Raw genomic sequence first — 20,163 nt, forward strand, 5'->3', positions numbered from 1 at the left:
TTCTTCTGGCTCACTCATTCGTGACAGAAACACTGCGCCGCCCGAAGCATCGAAGCATTTCTTCTGTTACTGCGGGAGGCCGAGAAACCCATTTCCTCCTGTGCTGCGTTCCTCTGTGACACTTGAACAACATGGCTTGGTTTTCATATTGCAAACGGGTCAGCCCCTCTGCGTCCTGCCCCCGCTCAGGACCTCTCCCCAGGCTCCAGACAGCCTTGGGTTATGCTGGCAAAACGTCACCTTCCCCGCTAGTGGCTGGGCCACTGGTGGAGAGCAGCCTACTACTGGTGGCAGGAAATGAGGTTACTCCTTTAGTTCAAATAGCAGGGGTTGTGCTACAGATCTGAAGGTCCCAGGTTCAAAAGCTGCAGGTTATTGTTAGAATCACCTTCGTCCTTCTGCCAGGTCTGTAGGGAGGATCTCCCAGTGCAGCTCCTGCGCATGCCGTCACCTGTGAGGCGTGTCTGAACTAGTCTGCAGCAGGGGCAGGTCAGGGTGGGGGCCTTTCTGTCTGTGCAGCCTGGAGTGCACCGGTGGCTGCTCAGTCGCCCAGGTGAGGGGCAGTGTGACCCCTGTGAAGGACCTGGGCTACCCTGAGCTGCAGGGGCAGGAAGCCTTCAACGTCCCCAGGAGCACATGGACCCACAGAGGGCAGCAGCCAGAGCTGTAGGGATCAGGCCTTCGTCTGCAGCCAGATTAAAAAAGCCCTTCGCTGAGAAGCTGGAAGTTCCATCCCCATATTCCATCGGAATGACATGAAAACAGTGTCAGATCCGGCTGTGAAGAAGGAGATCCCGTCCCAATGGCCCCACCATCACCAGATACAGAAACAGAGCTTGAGATGGCTAAAGAAAACTGAGTCTGACAGCATCTGTCTGGCGAGAAATCACTTCTCAAGAGTTGTGCTTGTGAAACCCTCATTTCTGTATTGTTTTGTCATTATGGTCCCCTCTCCCCTATTGTTTCTGTCAGGTCTCTGTCCGGTTCTTTGATTGTTTCTGTCTGATTGTTCTGATTAATCTTGCGAGATGTAAATTAGGGTGGTGGGGTAGGATTGGTTGGAGAATTTTGTTACACTAGGTTAGGATTGGTTAGTAAAATTTTAGTAGAATGATTGGTTAAGGTACAGCTAAAAGAACTCAAATGTCACTCTATAAACTGGGGTCCAAAAGGAAGTTCTTTGGGAAGCAACTCCAGGACACAGCCCCAAGATCAGAGCTGCCAGTCCCCAACCCTCAGCCAGTGACACTGGGCAGAAACTGGAGTTCCCCAGATGACCTGATCCTGACTGGCCAGCAAGAAAAGTTCATCTGCGGTACTGGGAGCGGTGAGCGTTGTGTGTGTAGCGGGTGCAGTCTGGTTTGGGTGATTGTTAATGAAGAGAGGCGATGTACGATAGTACTGTGTGAGGCCCTTGCCCTGGGGAAAGGTCCTGCCCCGCTGCAGAAGTGGTACCCACCCAGAGCCGTATGTACTGGGAAAGGGTGCGGGGACTTACACTGACCAGGTTAGTTACACCCGGAGCCCCACAGACTGGGGAAAGGTGGGTGCCCCGTGTGCAGGTAACAGAGCTTCCCCTTGCAAAGCATTTCACAGCCTGGGTTGTGCACCCGGCCGCAGCTCCCGGGGCTGGGGGGGCGAGTGAGATGGGGGGGGGGACCGAGCGGCTGCAGCTCCCGGGGCGGGGGGGGCGAGTGGGATCCTGGGGGGGGGGGGGACCGAGCGGCTGCAGCTCGCGGGGCGGGGGGGGGGCGAGTGAGATCGGGGGGGGGGAACCGAGCGGCTGCCGCTCCCAGAGCGGGGGGGGGGGGGGCGCTTCCCCCCGAGCGCTTGACCCCCGCCAGCAGCTGATCACCGCTTGCCCATTGACGTCATTGGGTGCCACGTGTTTCCCCGAGGCGCCAGGCCCCGCCCCGTCCCCCTCTGCGGGGCCTGATTGGGCAGCCGGTGTCTCCGCGTTCGGGCAGGCGGGACGCGGATGGCAGCGGCCGCTGATTGGCTGGCGGGCGGGCGGGCTGGGGGCGGGGCTGCTGTCCGTGCTCTGGGTGGGGGTCGGGCCGGACCCCAGAGCCCCGGCCGGGCCGCGACTCGCGCGCGCAGGTAGCCGGGCCGGGGTCGCTCCGGGGCCGGGTCCCCCCCCGAGCCGGTGACCCCCGCCGCTGCCTGGGCCGGGGCTCGGATCCTGCCGTGCAGACGCACCGGGAGCCCGGGGCCCCGCACCCCCGCACCGCGGCCCCGCACCTGTCCCGGGGCTCCGGTCCGGCCCGCTCGGGAAATGGGGCCGCGAAGCAGGGACCCCCCGGGCCTGGCCAGGCAGCACAGCCGGGCCGGGACTAGCTCGCCTGGGCTCGGCTCGTGGCTGGGACACCGCGCGGGCTGCACCCCGCTCCCGTCCCCCGGAGGGGGAGGCAGAGCCAGCCGAGGGGCGGGGACCAGCCGGGGGTGCCGGAGGGAGGGAGGGAGGGGGGAGCCCGATCCCTTCTTGCAGCCTCACCCTGTTCCCTTCCTCCCCACAGTGTCTCCTCGGGCCCCCGGGGCAGACCCATGGGCACCCCGGCCTCTGTGGCCTGCGACCCCCCGCAGTGCCGGGGTCCTGAGGCCCGGGCCCGGAAAAGAGCCGCTGCCAACATCTTCCAGGACGTGGGGCTGCTGCAGCTGCGGCGCCTGTTCCGCAGCCGCGGGGATGAGCGGGCAGAGGAGCGAGCCCGGCTGGTCTGGGAGTACGCGGGCGACCGGCGCACGGCCCAAGCCCTGCGCCAGCTCAGGAGGCGGCGGTGGCAGCCAGCAGCCCAGGCCAGCAGCGGCCCAAGGTACAGCTGGGCACTGGGCCGGGCCTGGGGAGCAGCACCCGCGTGGAGCTGAGAGCACAGCCTCCTGGGGGGAGACGCTGCACCGTGGGGTGGGGCTCCAGGGAGCGGGGGTGCAATGGGAGGTCACCCCACAGGCCCTGGTGGGGGTGTGCCTGGCCTGTGTGATTCAGGGGCTGGCACAGGGTAGACTGAATGAGCTACCCCCAGACCCCAAAGACCATCCCAGTGGCAGGGCCCTTCCTTGGACCTGCTGCCTCTCCCCCCCCACAGCTCCAGCGGGGCTGGCGTGTAAGACTCGAAACCCGTCCCTGGCTCACATCTGCCCTGGCCCAGGAGGGGAGCCCCCACGGAGCGGGGCTGTGGGGAGGGGCAGCCTCGACTAGGGATCTCCTTTGCCCCCAGGCAGGCTGGGCTGGCCGCCTCTGCAGCAATTCCAGCTCCAGCCTCTCACCCGCAGCTGCGTAGCCCCTGGGGCAGGGATGTTCCTGGCCAGGCATCCCCTGCCCCTCACCCTGGCTCTGTTTGTTCCCCTACAGGCTAGAGGACTGCAGCTCCCCCAGCGCGGACGCTGGCAGCAGCACCAGGCTGGAGGGGCCCAGCAGGGACAGGCAGCGCCCTGGCCCCAGGAGGAAATGTCCAAGGACCAGGCGGAGGAAGAAGGGGCCTGGGCCCACAGGGTACCTGCACCAGCTCCAGCAGTGAGGGGGGCAGCTGGTGCTGGGAGCTCCCGGCTGCCTGGCCAGGCTCAGCCCCACAAGCTAGCAGACAGGCTGGGGGGGAGGGGGGAGGGGATTCTGTCCTCACTGGCTAGAGCTGGGCCAAGCAGCTGCAGATTCCTCTCCCCTCCTCCCCCCCAAGTAGATGAAGGGAGCAGAGTGAGGGGTCCCGGGTGGGCCACCCGTCACTGTGGGGACCAGCCAGCAGAGGACAGCTGCAGCCCAGGCTGCGAGTGGGCCTTTGAAACACCCCCCCCCACACACACCCCATCCAACACTAACCGTCCTGAAAGCCCTTTGCTAAGGGGCCAGGGCCTCTGGGACCTGAGTGGAGGTGAGCCTTGGCTGGCAGCTGGACTGGAGCCCAAATGGGGAGGGGAGTGACCCACAAACAGGCTACCCTTCCCCCACCTGGGGGTACGTGTGGGGCAAGTGCAGTCACTCAGCACCAGAGCTGGCTGTCTAGGGTGCCCATCAGCCTGGGGGCCAAGTCCCATGGGGGAGCCCCATCCTACTAGGGGCAGCCCCGCGCCTTGTTGCATACAGCTGGACAGACTGTGTAATAAAAGCCTGTGCAGGGACCTGGCTCTGAGACCTCTCTGTGCTGCCAGGAGTTACTGCAGGCCTGGCCCGGGCTGAGTGGGGAGGACTACGGAGCTGGGGGGGGGGGGGGGTGCGCTCTCTGGCCTTCAGCCCAGCAGAGGGCTCAGCCGGGCAGGGGGGTGGACTTGCGAGTGTTGTTCTGTCTGTTCAGGTCCCTGGGCACCGTCCCAGAAGGGGGGCAGCGGGATCCAGGCAGCCCCTTGCACTGTGTGAAGCCCCTGGGCCTGGCTGTGCTCCTGCGGGACAGGGGCTGGGGAAAGCCCCAGTTAGGACATACCCGGCTGGAGGCCAGAAAGCAGCATGCCTACAGCTGCCCATCTCTGCAGGGCATTCCTCAATGCCAGCAGCTCACCTACACCAGCGCAGGTGCCTGCAGCGGTGGGGCTCAGGGAGACGGGCCTGTTTTACTGACCGCAGCCAGCGCTGCCGGGCACAGCCCCCAGCCGCTGCCCCTGGTGCCAGCCCGGCCTCAGCTGCTCCCCCGCACGCCTGCAGCTGGGTTCGGGCCCAGGAGACTAGCTCCATGGGGCATTAGAGCAAGGACAGCACCCCCAGTCCAGGCTCTCAGTGAAAGGGTAGTGCGAGGCCACAGGCCCTACCTGACAAGTGCTACATCACTGCCCCCAGGGCAGACAGGAGCAAGTGGTGCCCACAGGCAGAGGGGCTCTCCCACCCCAGCAGGTGTCACCTCCCCGGAGCCCCGTGCAGAATGGCAGGTCTGACTCAGCTAGTGCATGGGTTTAAATACATTACATACATTTCTACAGTGCATGAGAACGATACATTTCAGGTCAGGGTCCAGCAGCCAGAAAGATGGAATCTGGCCTCCGGCACGCTAGCAGCAGCCACAGGCCATGAAGCCCCTGGCCAGCTCCAGCGCACGGCCCCAAGTCCTATAGCCCAGCCCTGCCCACTTCCGTTCATGGGGGGGAACATGCACAAACCTCCTGCCCCAAGGGGGACAGCGCAGCCTAAGCCCCTGTGCTAGGCCACCCAAGGGGGCTTGGGGCAGGCCCCATGGAGCCTCTAAGGAGCCCAGCCCCCAGCCTGGGACTAGCTGTACGATGCCTAGAACTGCCCCAGGCCGTGACCATGAGGCAAGCCGCCCCGGCCGCAGGAGCTGCACAGATGCGGGGAGTAGGACCCCTTCCCATCAGCCATAGCTCACCCAGCAGGCACCAGCCCCCGACAAGCTGGGCTCTCCCCTGGCGGGGAAGGGCTCCCTTGCAAAGTGAAGCCAGGCTGCCCACACGTGTACCCAGGGCCTGTGGAGCAGAGAGAGTGAGTGGCCCTGGAGGGGGGGCCTGCCCAGCAGCAAGGGCAGGAGCAGAGGGGAACATGGGCCCCTCCTAGAGGGGAGAGGGTGGAACAATGACAAGCCAGCTAAACCAGGACAGATCACCCTGTGCCCAGTGAGGGAGGGGGTCAAGCAGCTCCCACACCAGGGCCCTCAGCTTTCCTGTGAAGTGGGGCCAGGTCCCAGCATGCATCGCTCCTGTGCCATCCGCAGGCTCCCTCCCCGGCTCTCCCCCCTGCAGGAAAGGCAGCTACAAACACTCCATAGCGCAGACGTTTGGGGAACCCCAGGCCTGCTGCCCTCTGACAGCTCAGCCCTGGCCATACAGTGGGCCCCCTGCGCCAGCCCCTCACTCATGCACATGCCTCCTCTCCAGGGACACCAGCTCCAAATAGCCACTGGGGGAGCGGGGGGGCAGCCCAGCAAGGCCGCGTCGAGCTGACACTGACTGCCTTTATGGCCCTGCAGCCAGCGAGCAGTCGGGGTTCCTGAGGGGTGGGCGAGGCGAGGCTGCCGGGCAGATCCCAGCCCCAGCAGGAAGCAGACGGGCTCAGAACCGCCCGCAGGAGGCAGGCCCCGGCTCCACTCGCTCAGCGGCTGCATTGAGCGGGGCAGTTTGCGGCTGGAGCTGGCTCTGCCAGGCTGCGTCCAAGCCCCGCAGCAAGGGGAATCCACGGCTCTGCCCGGGCAGAGTTCAGCTGGAGGTTCCCCCAGACACACCCACCCTCTCCCGGAGAGTAGAGTCCTGGCCGCGGGGGCTGCGGCAGCAGGCCAGCCCAGCCCCAGGCGGCCCAGCGCCCAGCTACCACCAGGAGAAGAAGGGCTTGCGGCTCTGGAAGCTCTGTGTGTAGGACTCGCTGGCGCTGCGCTGGTGGGAGCGCGCTGTCTCCACGATCACCGGCGGCATCTGCACCAGGTGCAGGGGGCTCTTCCCATCCTTCAGGGCCTGCGTCAGGTTCAGGATCTAGGCAACAGAGCAGAAGGGATGTGAGTCCAGGACCCCCGCCCCAGGGAGCTGCCTAGGCCACTGTGTCCCACGTTGCACTGCCCACAGGGCGAGAGGGAGCCAGTGCCCCTGCCCCACCAAGAGGGCCCTTCCCAGCATACCTGGCCCCTCAGGACAGCGATCTGCTTGTGGAACTGCCCCCGGTCGAAGCCAGGGTCCTTCTGCAAGAGAAATGGCAGTGAGGGACAGGCAGAGAGACACCCTTCTCCCACACCCAGGCAGTGGGACCCCAGGCCCTGCCAGTGAGACACCCCCCATCCCCCAAGGCAGTAGGACCCTGGACCCAGACCCCTGCTGCAAGACCCCCCCCAGGGACCAGGACCCCTGCCCTGACAGCAGCTGCTGCATGGGATTTCTGCCTCCCCCCTCCCCCCCGACCCCCAAGCAGGTGCTAGCAGGATGCAGCAAAACCCACCCCACACAGGCTGAGCCCCCCAGCTCTGAAAGGGTCTCACTGCACCACCCAGGCCAGCCCCACCCATCAATGTGACAGACCTACCCCCCAACCCAGCCCCAGCCCCCACCTGACCTTGAAGAGTTCGTACAGATCCTCCTCCAGGTCTTTGACGAAGTTGGGGTCCGAAACCTTTGGGAGGATCAGGTCTTTGATCTCCTGTGAGAAGGGGACTTTGGCCTGGGGCAGCCATGCCCAGTAGAAGGGGTCTGGGGGGAAAGAGCCAGAGCTGAGGTCAGAGCCATGTGCACAGCCCTGGCCCAGCGGGCACTGGGGTCACAGCCTGGTGCTAGCGTGAGCCCTCTCGTCCCCTGAACCATCCCCCAGGGGAACAGGGGCCACCCCAGCTGCTGGCCTCAGGGCCGTGCTCCCAGAAGCAAGTGCAGCGTAAGCCCAGGCCACATGGCGCCCAGCAGGGCTGCAGGCCTAACCAGCATAGGGCAAGTTGTCAAAGCACCAGGCTGCCCCCAGCCTTGTGAGCAGGAGCGCGGCAGAGGGACCTACATGCTCTCCACGAGTCGGGGTGCTTCAGGGGGAAGGCCAAGCCGTTGTCTATGGCAGCCAGTTTGATGATGGGCTCCTTCACCACCACCCACTCGGAGTCCTAGAGGGGAAACAGATCGACCAGGAGTCACCAGGGGCAGGGGAGCCAGAGCCCAGCACTCCCCCAGGAACCACCATGCAGCCCGGGCACTTGCCCTGCTCTGAGCCAGCTGCCGCCTAGCTCCTCCGCTCTCATCCCAGACGCCCACCACTGCCAACATCTGCCCTGGGCACAGGAGCCAGCGCACTGCACAGAGGGCTCAGGGCTGGCATTGCCCTAGGCACGGGCACGAGAGCCAGTGCACTGCACAAGGAGTTCAGGGCTGGCACTGCCCTGGGCACAGGCACATGGGAGCCAGTGCACTGCACAGGAAGACGGGCGCGCAGGAGCCAGCGCACTGCACAAGGGCTCAGGGCTGGCATTAGGCCCAGCGACACGCCAAGGTAGATGGTCTCACTCCAGTTTAGGTGTGTACATTTCTAGGAGGAGCTGAGCCTTTCATCTGGGATGAGGACCCAGGCTGGGGGGCTGTCGCCTCAGGGGACTGGCTGAGAGGCACTCCCCCTTCCCCGAAAGGTCTGCATGACAGGACCCCACTGCCCTGCGGCAAACGGGGCTTTTGGAGGGCGGAGCGGCCAACTGTGCTTGGAAGTGCCAGGCCGTGGTGCATCTGGTCTGCCTGGGGTTGTTTGGTTGAGTGTTCTCTGTGCAGGGGGGCCGTGTCCCCGCAGGAAGCAGAGGGCCTTGCTGCAGGCCCTGAGGCTCTGGCCCTTGGCGCTTTGATCAGAGAGGTCAAGGCCAGAAGGAACCATTGTGATCTGGTCTGACCCGCTGCACATTGCAGGCCACAGAACCTCGCCCACCCGCTCCTGGCAGAGACCCGAGGGCTTCACAGCATGATGAGAACAGCCCAGCTGGCGGCAGTCTAAGGGGTTAGTCGCTGCCTGGCAGTCAGGGGTGCAGCTGAGCTGAGCCCCGGACAGTGGCAGCGAACAGAGGAGTTGGGGAGGGGAGGAACCGTCAGGGTGCAGCACTAGGTGTGTGTCAGGATGGCCAGCGATGAAGAGTGGTGTTGAACTGCAATGGCCGTGCCCTGTTCTCTTCCGTGTCTGGAGCCAGAAGGGAGGGTCTGGGCAGGAAGGGCGAGGTGGTGGCTGTGCTGGAAGAGAAGATACGTGGACTGGAGGGGCAAGTTGAGACGCTCCGGAGAATCGGAGAGACTGAGGAGTTCCTAGCCAGCCCGATTCAGAAAAATCCCAGTCCCACAGGTTCAAGGACGAATGGAGCTGGCCACTAAGGAATCAGAGAGGAGGCCTGACACCACCAGGTCACGGGAGCATGCCGCAGGGCTGGAGATAGAGGAGGAGGTCAGACTGCGGCCACCACAGAAGAGGGCCACGAGGAATGCCGAACAGCTGGAAATTGAGTCAATACCAGGTCCTCCACATGGAAACGGAACGATACCTCCCAAGGTCCAGGGGAACGAAGGGATACGTAGATGGCAGCTCAGCCCAATCTGTACGAAAAATCAAGCTCGCCTGCAAAGAGTTCTCCAACTGTCCAAGGAAGGTGGACGATCCTTGTGGGGAAGTCAGTCCCCTGAAGAATCTAAAGAACATTCTGCAAAGGACAGGCAGACAACGGGATGACGCGTTGCCTTCCCAGAACCAAGGCAGGAGATGTCCCGGAGATTGGACAGCCGTCGGAAGCTGCTGGGCCAGGATCCAGTGGTGATCACTCATGCTGGCACTGGTCTCCGCATTGCAGGATCTCAGAGCGTAGGACTTCAGGGGACTTGGACATTCTTCAGCATGCTTCCGAGAGATCTTCTCTGGGATCCTTCTTGTCCCACAAGCGAAGGAAGGCAGAAGCTTCTGGCTAGGTAAGTGGTGGAGGGGTTTGGCATTGTGGGACACTGGCCCACCTTCTGAAGGGAGAAGGGGGTATGTATTTTAGATGGCTCCACCTCAGCAGAAGGGGACCAGTCTCCTTGGGGACAGTCTAGTCAGGAGGGGGTTAAATAGCCAAAGGGCTGGGTAAAAAGGGGGCAGACCTGAGCACTCAGCACAAAATGGAGAAGTTGAGAAGAGAATTAAAGAGCCAAAGGACATGGAGAAGAAATCCTTGAATTGCCTTTACATGAATGTTAGGAGCCTGGGAACAAACGGGAATTGGAATCACTCGTTTATTATAATACAGTCAATATAGTCAGTATTCACTGAAACCTCCGGCATGACTGGGACATTGAAATCAATCAATGGTTATAACCTATTTAGGAAGGATCGAGTGGGCGGTGGGGGAGGGGCACTGTCAAAAACAGCATTACCTGTTTCACAGTCACCGATCCTGAATGTTTACGTATCCATGTCCCAGCAGATGAGGCACAAGATGGGGTATTAGCTGATGGCTACTACAGACCCTCAAATCACACAAGGGAACAGGAGGACCAGCTCCTTACACACCTGTCTATAACATGTAGGAAAAAGCTACCTAATTGAGGGGACTGCGATTTGAGTGACGTGCGCTGGAGGTCTCCTGCTGACAGCTCTAAGACATCCTTGGATCTATTTCCCATAAATCTGTGCTCATCTACTTTAATTACATTACCCTCCTTTAGTAAAGGAGTCCTGCGTTAGCCACTCCATTATCTTGTCCAGGATCGCTGTCAGACCTATCATTACCCAGGTCATCCTGGTTACCCTTTCTAAAAATTGGCACAACGTTCGCTTTCTTCCAGTCATCTGAACTTCCCCAGTGCTCCATAACATATCGAAAATCAACATTAATGGTCCAGCGAGTTCCTCAGACAGCTCTTTTAAACTCTTGGATGCGAGTTACCCGGACTTGCTGATTTAAAAATGTCCAACTTTACTAGCGTCTGTTTAACACTCTCCGGAGATACGAGGGGAATTGAAATAGCATTGTCTCCATACGAGGGGAATTGAAATAGCATTGTCTCCATACGATGAGAGGATATTTGGTTTTTGTCCCCAAAAGAACATTAATATTTATTGGACATTTCTGCCTTTTCTGCATCATTGATCTTTCTACCACCATTTCCATCTGTCAATGGATCAATACCATTGTCAGGCTCCTCCTCATGGTCCTTCACTCCGCTGGCCATGGATTTCTCCATGTGTCCTTGGACTTCCCTTATCAAATTTTCTACAATTTCCCAACTTCTGATGAATATTTATTTCTACCAAACTTCCCCTTTCTTCCATTCGTTCTATTTTTAATTTTCTAACATGATACCAGTGTGACACTGCGGCCAAAAGAGCGAATGCGATCCTGGGCTGCATAAACAGGAGACTTGAGTAGGAGCAGAGAGGTTATTTTACCTCCATACGTGGCACTGGTGCGACCAGCTGCTGGGATCTCATGTCCAGTTCTGGTGCCCACAAAGCCGGGAAGGATGTGGGTAGATTGGAGGGGTCAGAGAAGAGCCACGGGAATGATTAAAGGATTAGAAAACCTGCCTGATAGTGACAGACTCAAGGAGCTCGATCTATTTAGCTTAACCAAGGAGATGGCTAAGGGATGGCTCGATCCCAGTCTGCCAGCACCTGCCTGGGGAACAGGTATTTAACCCCGGGCTCTGCAGTCTAGCAGAAGGTCTCACTCAACCCAGTGGCTGGACGTTGAAGCAGACAGAGGCTGGAAAGGAGGGGTACATTAACCACTGGAACGACTTCCCAGGCTCGGGGTGGATTCTCCATCACCGGCCATTGTTAATTCCAGACGGGATGTTTTTTGAAGTTCCGTTCTAGGAATTATTGCGGGGCAGGTCTCTGCCCTGTGTTACACAGGAGGTCAGATGTAGATGCTCACAATGGTCCCTTCTGGCTCCCAGCGCCCCTCCTGCTTAGAGAGTGCCAAGAATTGGCCAATCCCCCCTGCAGCTGGGGCTGGGACCACACAGCCTTTGGGGCCTCGCAGAGGGGCTGGGGGCCCTCACCCCACTGGGAAACCGAGCAAGCCCCAGCTCGACCCCTCATGTCACACTGCTGTTGTGGGGATAGCGAGTCTACCTAGCAACACGTCCCCAGCCTGCTGCATGGCTGAGCCCGGCTCACCGTCTGCGTCCCTATGTCAACACCCCCATGGAACGGGCCCTGACTCCTCCCTCCACAAGAGCCTCGGTGCGTGTAACTCACACTGCCATCAGCCACAAGGGGAGGCTTGCGAGAACCAGCCACGGGGCTGGGCTGGGGAACTCCCCACCACCGGAGAGACTACCCAGAACCTCAGCGCATTCAGAACTCGCCTCTGCTGCCCAATAGTCAAGTGACTTACGCGCCCCCTGCCCAGCCCCCTCCCCACACTCACCCGCACACTCATGCTGTCCAGGGGGCAGTCGTACTTGATCAGCCAGTTATCGTTGCCTCGATCTGCAGGGAGCAGAACCAGCCACGTCACTACAGGAGCCTGATCTGCCTGGGGAGGAGTAGCAGCAGAGCTCCCTGCTCGGGCACGGGGATCACGGTCTCCAACAGCACCAGGGCAACCCTGGGCCCCGAGCCGCATGTCCCTCTGGGTGCGCGCGGCACACGGGAGGGGACGCGGACTCCAGCAGGGATTGGAGGTGGGGCGGGTGGAACCGCGCACATGAGGGCCCCTGGGGGAGCTCAGTGGCTGGCAAAGGGAACTCTACCCTGGGAAGCGGCTCCAGGGCCGAAGCCGGTTAGGGCTTCCCCAAACACCACCCCTAGAGACTGAACGGTTTGGGAGCATTCACAGGCACAGCCCAGGAGCGGCATCGTAAGCAGCAGGGAAGATGGTGACAGGGATCTTCCCACCCCATGTGCTGGGACCTCCCAGCCAGTCCCCCGCACCCTCCCCCCATCCTGGGACAGCAATACGCTGAGCCCCCACCCATTGCCCTCCCCGGCTCCCTGCGGGGCTCCTGGGAGCGGGCGCGGCGCCAGCCCCACCTGTGTTCCTGATGATGTAGTCCAGCACCACCAGCCTCTCGAACTGCAGCAGCAGCTGCCGGTTGGTGTTCTCGGGGAGCGGCTCGGCCTCGAAGCGGCGCAGCCAGTAATCCGCATCCTTGTAGCCTTCCACAAAGAGCTGGAAGGAGCCCACCTGCAGCAGAGAGAGGCCAGGTGAGGGGGCTGGGGACACAGGGCAGCCCCAGAGGGGGGCAGCCCCAGAGGGGGTCCGACAGCCCCTACCTTTGGCGGCAGGCCGATGCGGTTGAACCGTTGCCCCACTTTTGGCACCTTCTCCAGGGCCAGCTTTTTCCCTCTGGACTTCACTCGGTCAATGGCACTGTAGTTGAAAGTCTCGCTGGCCAGATACACCACCTGGGGAGGGGACAGCGGTCAGCGTGGGGCACAGGCAGAACTGCTGGAGCCTGGGTGGGACCTGGCCTTCCCGCAGCGCGGGCCCGTTCTCCCAGTGTGGGACCCCCTAGAGGCAAGGCAGGAACCGCGGGGCGCGGAAAAGCAGCCCACACAATGACTGCCTCCCCCCCCCCCCCCCCATACAATTCACCTTGGTGCGGGGAACAATGTTGAGCTCCAGTTTCTGGTCCACCAGGCTGGCGCCGGCCTCGGACAGGTAGCCCTGGTTGAGCACCAGGCAGTCTCTCCCGAAGCAACACGGGCAGCACAGCTTCTGCAGCCACTTGGTCCACTTGGGGTTCAGCTGCCCGTAGGGCTCCTCGTTCTTGGGCTTGAAGACGCCGATGATTTTCTGGGGACAGAGGGGAGCAGCTGGGTCTCTGCGGGGAGGGACGCAACCCCCCAGCCAGACCTCTGAGCCCCCACCGGCTCTTGACAAACTCCACCAGGGTGAGAAGGGGGAACTCGCAGCAGCAGGGAACAGACTGCATGGCTCTCAGGAGGGATCCCCCAGCCATCGCCCAGCCCTGCATGTCCCCGCACGCCCCTGGCTCGACCCCACGCACCCCCCGGGCTCATCCCCACACGCGCACACACCCCACCCCACCCCGGGAACTCTGGCTTGGGCGGGGCTTGGCCACCAGGGAGTTTGAGCCTCTTCCCAGCTGATCCACACCTCGGCCAGGTGTTGGTTGACCAGGCTCAGGGAGGTGAGGGCTGCCCAGCCCCACCCACCGGGACCAGCGGCAGGGCGTGCCTGAACCCGCCGGCACCCTGCTGCTCGGTAAAGGAGCTGGAAAGTTTGGGACGTGGCTGGAAACCCCCAGGGAGGGGCCCTGTAGCTCCAGGAATCCCCACTCCAAGGGGAACTTCCAAAGTGCCATGAGTCGACTGGTCCACTTCCCCCCCACCCGCTCCTGCAGACCAACGGGCTGGGCAGCCCTGGGAGCCGCTGGACCCCAGTGCTTCATTCTCTGCACAGAGCCCTCACCCCCTGCCCCAGGCCACTCCTGTCACCCCAGGCCCCAGAAGCACAGGGAGGGTCAGCCTGTCCCCATAGCCAAGGGACCAGTGGGACCAGGCGAGGACACGGCTCCACCCGGGACTCGCTCACCATCCAGAGGCCTTGGTGCTGCTCTGCCAGCGACATCGGCTGTAGGCCTGGCGCTGGAGTCCACCCTGGAGACCCCCCTGCGAGCGGAGGGGCTGGACCTGCCACAAAGCTCTGCTCACCCCCCACAAGGCAGGCAGCAGGGCCGGACCCATACCCAGGGAGAAGGCACCACAGCAGGAGCCCTGCCCAGGCCCCACCCCACAGAGATGCCAGGGCTCTGGGGGGAGCAGACAGGACACACACTCCTGGGCTGGGGGATCCATCTCCACCTTGACCTATTGCAACCAAACTGCTCCAGGCCTGCTACAGCGTCCCAGGCTCCAAACCCCCCTGGCGCATGGGCATCACAAGCCTGCTGCAGGGACGGGGGTTCTGCCTTGGTCAGTCCATTGGACATCCCCATGACAAACCCCCGTTCTTCACTGCCATCCCCGTGGAGGGTATGTACGAAGATCATTCCCCACACGGGCGCCACTGGGGTCCAGCCACAGGACCTGAAGGGCTGGGAGATGGGCATCAGGACTCAGCTGGCCCTGGTCAGGGGCTGCCCCATTCTCCAGCCAGAGCCTGGGAGCAGTGCTACAGGCACGGCCTGCTCTGCCCCAGACGCTGCCCCCCGCCCCCTGGCAGGGGACCCCAGGAAGAGGCAGCTGCCTCCTGACGTCAGGGCCACTGGCCCATGAGTCACTGAACCCTGGTGAGTGAAGCCACGTGGGTCCACGTCCGAGGGCGAGTCCCCGCCCCAGCAGCTGCCCACCCCACCCCCAGGTGCAGGCGAGTGACACATGCTGGGCCGCCCCCTGGGCACCGAGACCCCTGGCCAGGGCACAGCCAGACCTGCAGAGAGCCGGCCCAGCCCCAGCGGGCTCATGGCACGGCCAGTGCTGCCCAGGCTGGGGTGATGTGAACATGCCCCAGCCCATACCAACTCGCACGGGCGCAGGATCCTTGTCCCCACGCTGGGACCTGCTCCAACCTGCCAAAGCCTGGCGCACCCTTCCCTGGCACGGGCCTGCTGCGTGCAGCTGCCGTGAGGAGACCGGCTTGGCTCCTGCCTGCCACCCACTGACCGGCTCGGCCATGGCAGGTGTAAACCTTGGGCCCCATCCCAGCAGCCCCTGGCATCCGGCGCAGGGCAGAGCCCCCAGCACCTCCCCCACACAGCGCCAGGCACACACCGCGGCAGAGGAGGGCCCAGAGCACTACAGCAGACGGAAGGGGGACGGGGTCGGAGCATCGGGAAAGGGAGGGAGCCTCAGGGGCAGTGTCTGGGTCCCCACGGGAAGGGACGGCTGCCAGGTCTGAGCCGTGGAGCCTGGGGCGAGGAGCCAGGGCTGGTTATCGAGGGCAGCAGCCGTCGGGATCCCAGGAGTATGTGGCGGGGGCACTGGCAGCGACAGAGGGAGCTCAGGGACTAGGCCTCAGCACCCCCAGGGCCCGGCTCTAGCTGCACAGGCGAGATTCAAGGGCCCTGAGTTCCCGGCAGCTCCGGCAGGGGAGAGAGGGGGCTCCCGTCCCATGCCAGCCAGTGACTCCTGCCCCAGTGCACCAAGTAAGGGGCTGAGCCCCCAAGCCAGGCACCCATGAGCTGCACGGTCAGCACCCCCCCCAGCCCAAGGGGCTCTCCCCAGGTCCCACAGCTGTGCACCCTGCTCTCCGCTGGCTGGGGAGGGGTTCAAGCAGCCAGGCAGGGGGCGGAGGGACAGCCAGCTGGGAGCAGCCGGCTGCAGCCTCCCACGGTTCCGGCAGCAGGTTGTTCAGCAGGGCACATGAGTACCCCGCCCTCCTCGGGACCAGGCCAGAGCCAAGCAGTGTCAGCAGCTCAGTCACGGGCCCCCTTTCAGTGGGTGGCACTTCCCGGGGTGGGACCACAAGCAGGAAGTGGTGCACGGCCGCGACGGCCCCCAGGCAGCACGGGGCCCCTGCCCTTCGCCCCACAGCCCCCCCGCTGCCAGCCCTGCTGCCGTGCCAGCTGGGACACTGCAGAGAGGGGAGGAGAGGCTCCGTGGCAGGGACGGGGCTCAGGCTGGGCAAAGTCCTAGGCAGCGTAGCGTGCCGGAGGGAAGAGCCCTGCTCTGCCCTGAGCTGCGGGAGGGAGGGGAAGAGACGAGTGGGCACCACGGGGTCTGTTAGCAGCACACATGTGCTCAATGCTGCACACACAGCAGCCGGCGCCAGCAGCAGGGGCCCGAACGAGGGGCCCAGGAGGAGACGCGGGCGGGAAAGGAAGGGCAGCAACGCAGCACGAGACAGAGCGCCCCCCACAGGACAGAGCAGCTCCATTCCCTTAGCAGTGGCACTTCAAACCCCGCACCCAGGGGCCAGCCAGTCGCCCCACTGTCCTCGGCCCCATGCCACCACGAGCCCCGCGAATGGAGCCATTTGGGACCGGCGGCAGCACAGGCTGGGGGCCCAGGACCCTGGAGCGCTGTGTCCCCTGCCCAGGTTCTGCCCAGGTGCAAGTTCCCAGAGAGCCCCATCACTGGGAGGGGATGGCCAGGCAGCCTGAGCGTCAGGTGTAAAAGTCGGACTCCCTGGAGCCACAGGGTCGAATCCCATCAGGTCCAGCTCAGCCCTTCGTGCACTCAAGTGCCAGAGGACACCCGGGGGGCACTTCCCCTCTGTAGTAAGGTTTTCCCTGGTATCCTCAAACTCCCCTCCACTCATCCGTCACACAGGACGGTGCGTTGTGGCCCTCCACCCCAGAGGTGGCTGCACTTCAGTGCTACTCTGGCCAGTTTTGCTCCTGGCTCTGCCACTGATTCACTGGGTGACCCTGTACGAGTCCCTTTCCTTCTACGCCTGCAGAACGGCATAACACTGATCTACCTGCTTCATTCCTCGTCTGCGGAGTGCTTCGGGATCCCAGGAAAAGCAGAGAGGAGGACAGGGCTGGGAGAGGGCATTGGGCCAAGGGGGGCTAGAAAAGCAGGACCCCACACACACCCCAAGCCCCACAGCACCAGGCCCTCAGCTGCACACATTTCTTATGGTGCTTGACAAGTGCTCCTTGCTGCCCAGCGGCGATAGGTGCTCGGGGCACGGGGCCTCTGCCATCTCCTGGCTGGAGAACCTTCCCTGCCTTTCAGAACTTCTTCCCATCTGAAAGCCCCCCAGACACACATGGTTATGGGCAGCTCCCCGCAAGGAGTGCCAGGAATAACCCCCATCTCCTGACCCCCAGACAACGCTTCCAGCCCACACGCTCTCTCTTCATTGCTGGGGATGGCATACAGCCAGGAGGAAAGCAAGTCGCCCACTGGCTCTATTGCCTCACCTCTGGCTGGGGCAGATCCGCCTTCGCACCAGGACCCAGCCGGTGGAAGACCCGGTAGCCAGAATCCCAGCTGGCCCACGACAGGGGCAGGGAACAACCCAGCCAAGCCAAGCCTGGCTTCCAGGGGCAGCAATTGACAAGGGAGCGCCAGGAAGCAGCAGCAAGACTAATCCGGTTAGCCACGAGAGTCACAAGGCAGCCACACGGCCCTGCGCCCAGCCCCGATCAATGCCCCGAAGAATGCTGCAACGCAGCTGACCGGACCCACGGGGAGAGGAGATACGGTGAGGACTTCACGCTGACTTGGTCCGTCCCCCTCCTGCAGGGAACGCGTCTTGCTCTGCTCCCACAGCGCCGTACCATGGAGTCGGAGCAGCGACCCCACGGGGCCGGGACACAGAGAGGGGCTCTGTGAGACCCAGGGGCTCAGGAAGGGTTCTGCAGCCCCAGGCCTACAGGGGTGAGAGGGAACCAGGCAATGAGACAGGAGCACAGACAGAGCTTGGGAGCCAGGCAGAGCTGGGCTGAGAGCATCAATCTCCCCTACTGCGCCCCTCCCAGAGATTCTAGCGCAGGGTCCCTGGCTGGGACAACGGCCACTGCAGGGCGTGCAACCCCAGCACACAGGGCCAGACTCCATGGCAGAGTCCTGACAACTGGCATCTCCTGGAGGGCTAGGCTTCTGGGTGACCCCCCCAGACAAGTTGGGGTCAGCTCTGCCCAGGCCGCACGGTTCATTCAGACCCAGCTTTTGATCCCTGTAGCTGAACCAGAGCAAACCTGTGGGAACACTTGGGTTTAGCTGAAACCTGCTCCCCCGTCAAAACCCGAAGAGAGAACCAGACAAACCAGCGCCGCCCGGAGCTGGCACCACCGTCCGTCAGTTTAAATCCACACTTCGGTTCAACTGGCGCAGGTGCCCAGGGTGACACAGACTTTAGGTCCTGGCCACCCCTCCAGCCCGGAGAGCCCCGTCCTAAGCCGGCGCTACAGTCACCGAATGCTGTGAGAGGGGACGAGGATGAGCACTGACGGCATTCAAACCCTGCAACAGGGAGACCACTTCCTACACAGTCACACACACACACACACACACACAAACCGGGTCTTGGCCTGTGTGTCTAACCAGAGCAGGCCAGGCACTGCCCCGGGTCGCTCAGAGGCACACAAGCGGGCCCGTCTCCCACCGCGTTCCCAGCAAGTGCGGGAGGGGAGGTTTGACACACACAAGGACAGGATCCAACCATACCTACAGCACCTGGAGCCCATCCCACGCTTCACTCTGCAGGCAACAACCCAGGATGCCCCTGATCACAACAACCGGAGCTGGTGCTGGGCATGAACCGGGGCGGATGGGTCAGCGGGGAGCGGGGAGACCATCCAGAGCCTGCGGCAGTCCCTGGGGAGGCGCTGTCACGGCACAGCCCCCCCATGTCCCTTGGATTTCCATCCCCGCCGGCTGGGCCAGAGACACAGAGCCGGGCCCCGCGAGGGGCGGGGCGGGCCAGGGGCTGAGGAAGCGGGAAGAGGCCCGAGCTCGGCGGCGCAGCCCCTGGGGAGCGGGGGGGGTCCGCAGGCCGCAGCCCCTGGGGAGCGGAGGGCCCGGGGGGGAGGGGGGGGTCCGCAGGCCGCAGCCCCCGGGGAGCGGAGGGCCCGGGGGGGAGGGGGGGGGTCCGCAGGCCGCAGCCCCCGGGGAGCGGAGGGCCCGGGGGGGAGGGGGGGGGTCCGCAGGCCGCAGCCCCCGGGGAGCGGAGGGCCCGGGGGGGAGGGGGGAGTCCGCAGGCCGCAGCCCCCGGGGAGCGGAGGGCCCGGGGGGACCCCAAGCTGGGGGCGCAGAGGGCCCGGGGGGAGGGGGGTCTCACCCCCTGCGGGTCCTTGACGAAGTAGCTGCCGCTGGAGCCCTGGGAGATGCGCTCCGGGAAGATGCCGCGCTCGCTGGCCGCCTCCGCCAGCCGCACCACCTCGGCGAACTCGGGGTCGTCGGGGAAGTCGTTCCGCTCGCGCTGGGCCTGCGCCGCCGCCGCCTGCGCCGCGGCCTGCGCCGCCCCGGGGCCCCGGCCGCCCGCCGCGCCCCGCTCCAGCAGCGGCTGCCGCTCGCGGTCGCGGGCGCGCGGGGAGCCGGGCGGGGAGGGCGCGGGCGCGGCGGGGGCCGGCGGGGGCAGGGGCAGGGGCGGGGGCAGAGCCCGCACCGCGCCGCCCGGCCCCGCGGGCAGCCCGTAGGCGGCGGCCTGGGCCCGCTGCGGGGACACCAGCGGGCTGCTCTCGTCCATGGCCGGCCGGCTGTGGCGGGGCGCCCGCGCGTCAGCTGACCCAGCACCGCAGCCAACCGCGGGCCGCCGCCGCCGCCACGCCCCCGCAGGCCACGCCCCCAGCGAGCGCCGGCCAGTCCCGAGCCGGGCCCCGCCTGCTGCGCTGGCCACGCCCCCGGAACCGGACACGGTGTGCTCTGCGCCTATTCCTCCTCTTTGAGTGCTGGCCACGCCCCTTCCCTAAACCCCTCCCACTCGCTGCTCTGGCCACGCCCCCGGAACCAGACACGGTGCGCTCCGCGCCTACGCCTCCTCTTTGGAGTGCTGGCCACGCCCCTTCTCTAAACCCCTCCCACTGACTGTCCTGGCCACGCCCCCGGAACCAGACACGGTGCGCTACGCGCCTATTCCTCCTCGGTGTGCTGGCCACGCCCCTTCTCTAACCCCCTCCCACTGACTGCTCTGGCCACGCCCCCGAACCACACACGGTGCTCTCCGCGCCTATTCCTCCTCTTTGGAGTGCTGGCCACGCCCCTTCTCTAAACCCCTCCCACTGGCTGCTCTGGCCACGCCCCCGAACCACACACGGTGCTCTCCGCGCCTATTCCTCCTCTTTGGAGTGCTGGCCACGCCCCTTCTCTAAACCCCTCCCACTGGCTGCCCTGGCCACGCCCCCGGAACCAGACACGGTGCGCTCCGCGCCTACTCCTCCTCTTTGGCGTGCTGGCCACGCCCCTTCCCTACA

At 63.9% G+C, this 20,163-nt stretch overlaps 2 protein-coding genes across 3 annotated transcripts; one reads left to right on the plus strand and one right to left on the minus strand.

The window, feature by feature from the left end:
* The first annotated feature begins 1,186 nt into the window (after positions 1-1,186).
* On the plus strand, positions 1,187-4,107 carry AVPI1 (arginine vasopressin induced 1). 2 transcript variants are annotated; one of them, XM_024100440.3, is made up of 3 exons: positions 1,187-1,327; positions 2,517-2,810; positions 3,347-4,107. In XM_024100440.3, exons 2-3 carry the CDS (start codon positions 2,545-2,547, stop codon positions 3,510-3,512), a joined length of 432 nt encoding a protein of 143 aa, XP_023956208.2. In that variant the 5' UTR covers positions 1,187-1,327; positions 2,517-2,544; the 3' UTR covers positions 3,513-4,107. The 2 variants fall into 2 exon arrangements, with proteins under 2 accessions (XP_023956208.2, XP_005289479.2); XM_005289422.4 differs by lacking the exon at positions 1,187-1,327 and adding an exon at positions 2,014-2,100.
* A 745-nt stretch (positions 4,108-4,852) lies between these two features.
* PI4K2A (phosphatidylinositol 4-kinase type 2 alpha) lies at positions 4,853-19,570 on the minus strand. The gene is made up of 9 exons (XM_065552748.1): positions 19,032-19,570; positions 12,930-13,130; positions 12,608-12,739; positions 12,365-12,518; positions 11,760-11,821; positions 7,391-7,490; positions 6,962-7,095; positions 6,534-6,593; positions 4,853-6,390 (listed from the first exon to the last, which is right to left on the minus strand). Exons 1-9 carry the CDS (start codon positions 19,437-19,439, stop codon positions 6,229-6,231), a joined length of 1,413 nt encoding a protein of 470 aa, XP_065408820.1. The 5' UTR covers positions 19,440-19,570; the 3' UTR covers positions 4,853-6,228.
* Positions 19,571-20,163: the final 593 nt, after the last annotated feature.

Source organism: Chrysemys picta, chromosome 7, assembly GCF_011386835.1.
Source record: "Chrysemys picta bellii isolate R12L10 chromosome 7, ASM1138683v2, whole genome shotgun sequence".
In the NCBI taxonomy this organism is placed as follows: Eukaryota; Metazoa; Chordata; order Testudines; family Emydidae; genus Chrysemys; species Chrysemys picta.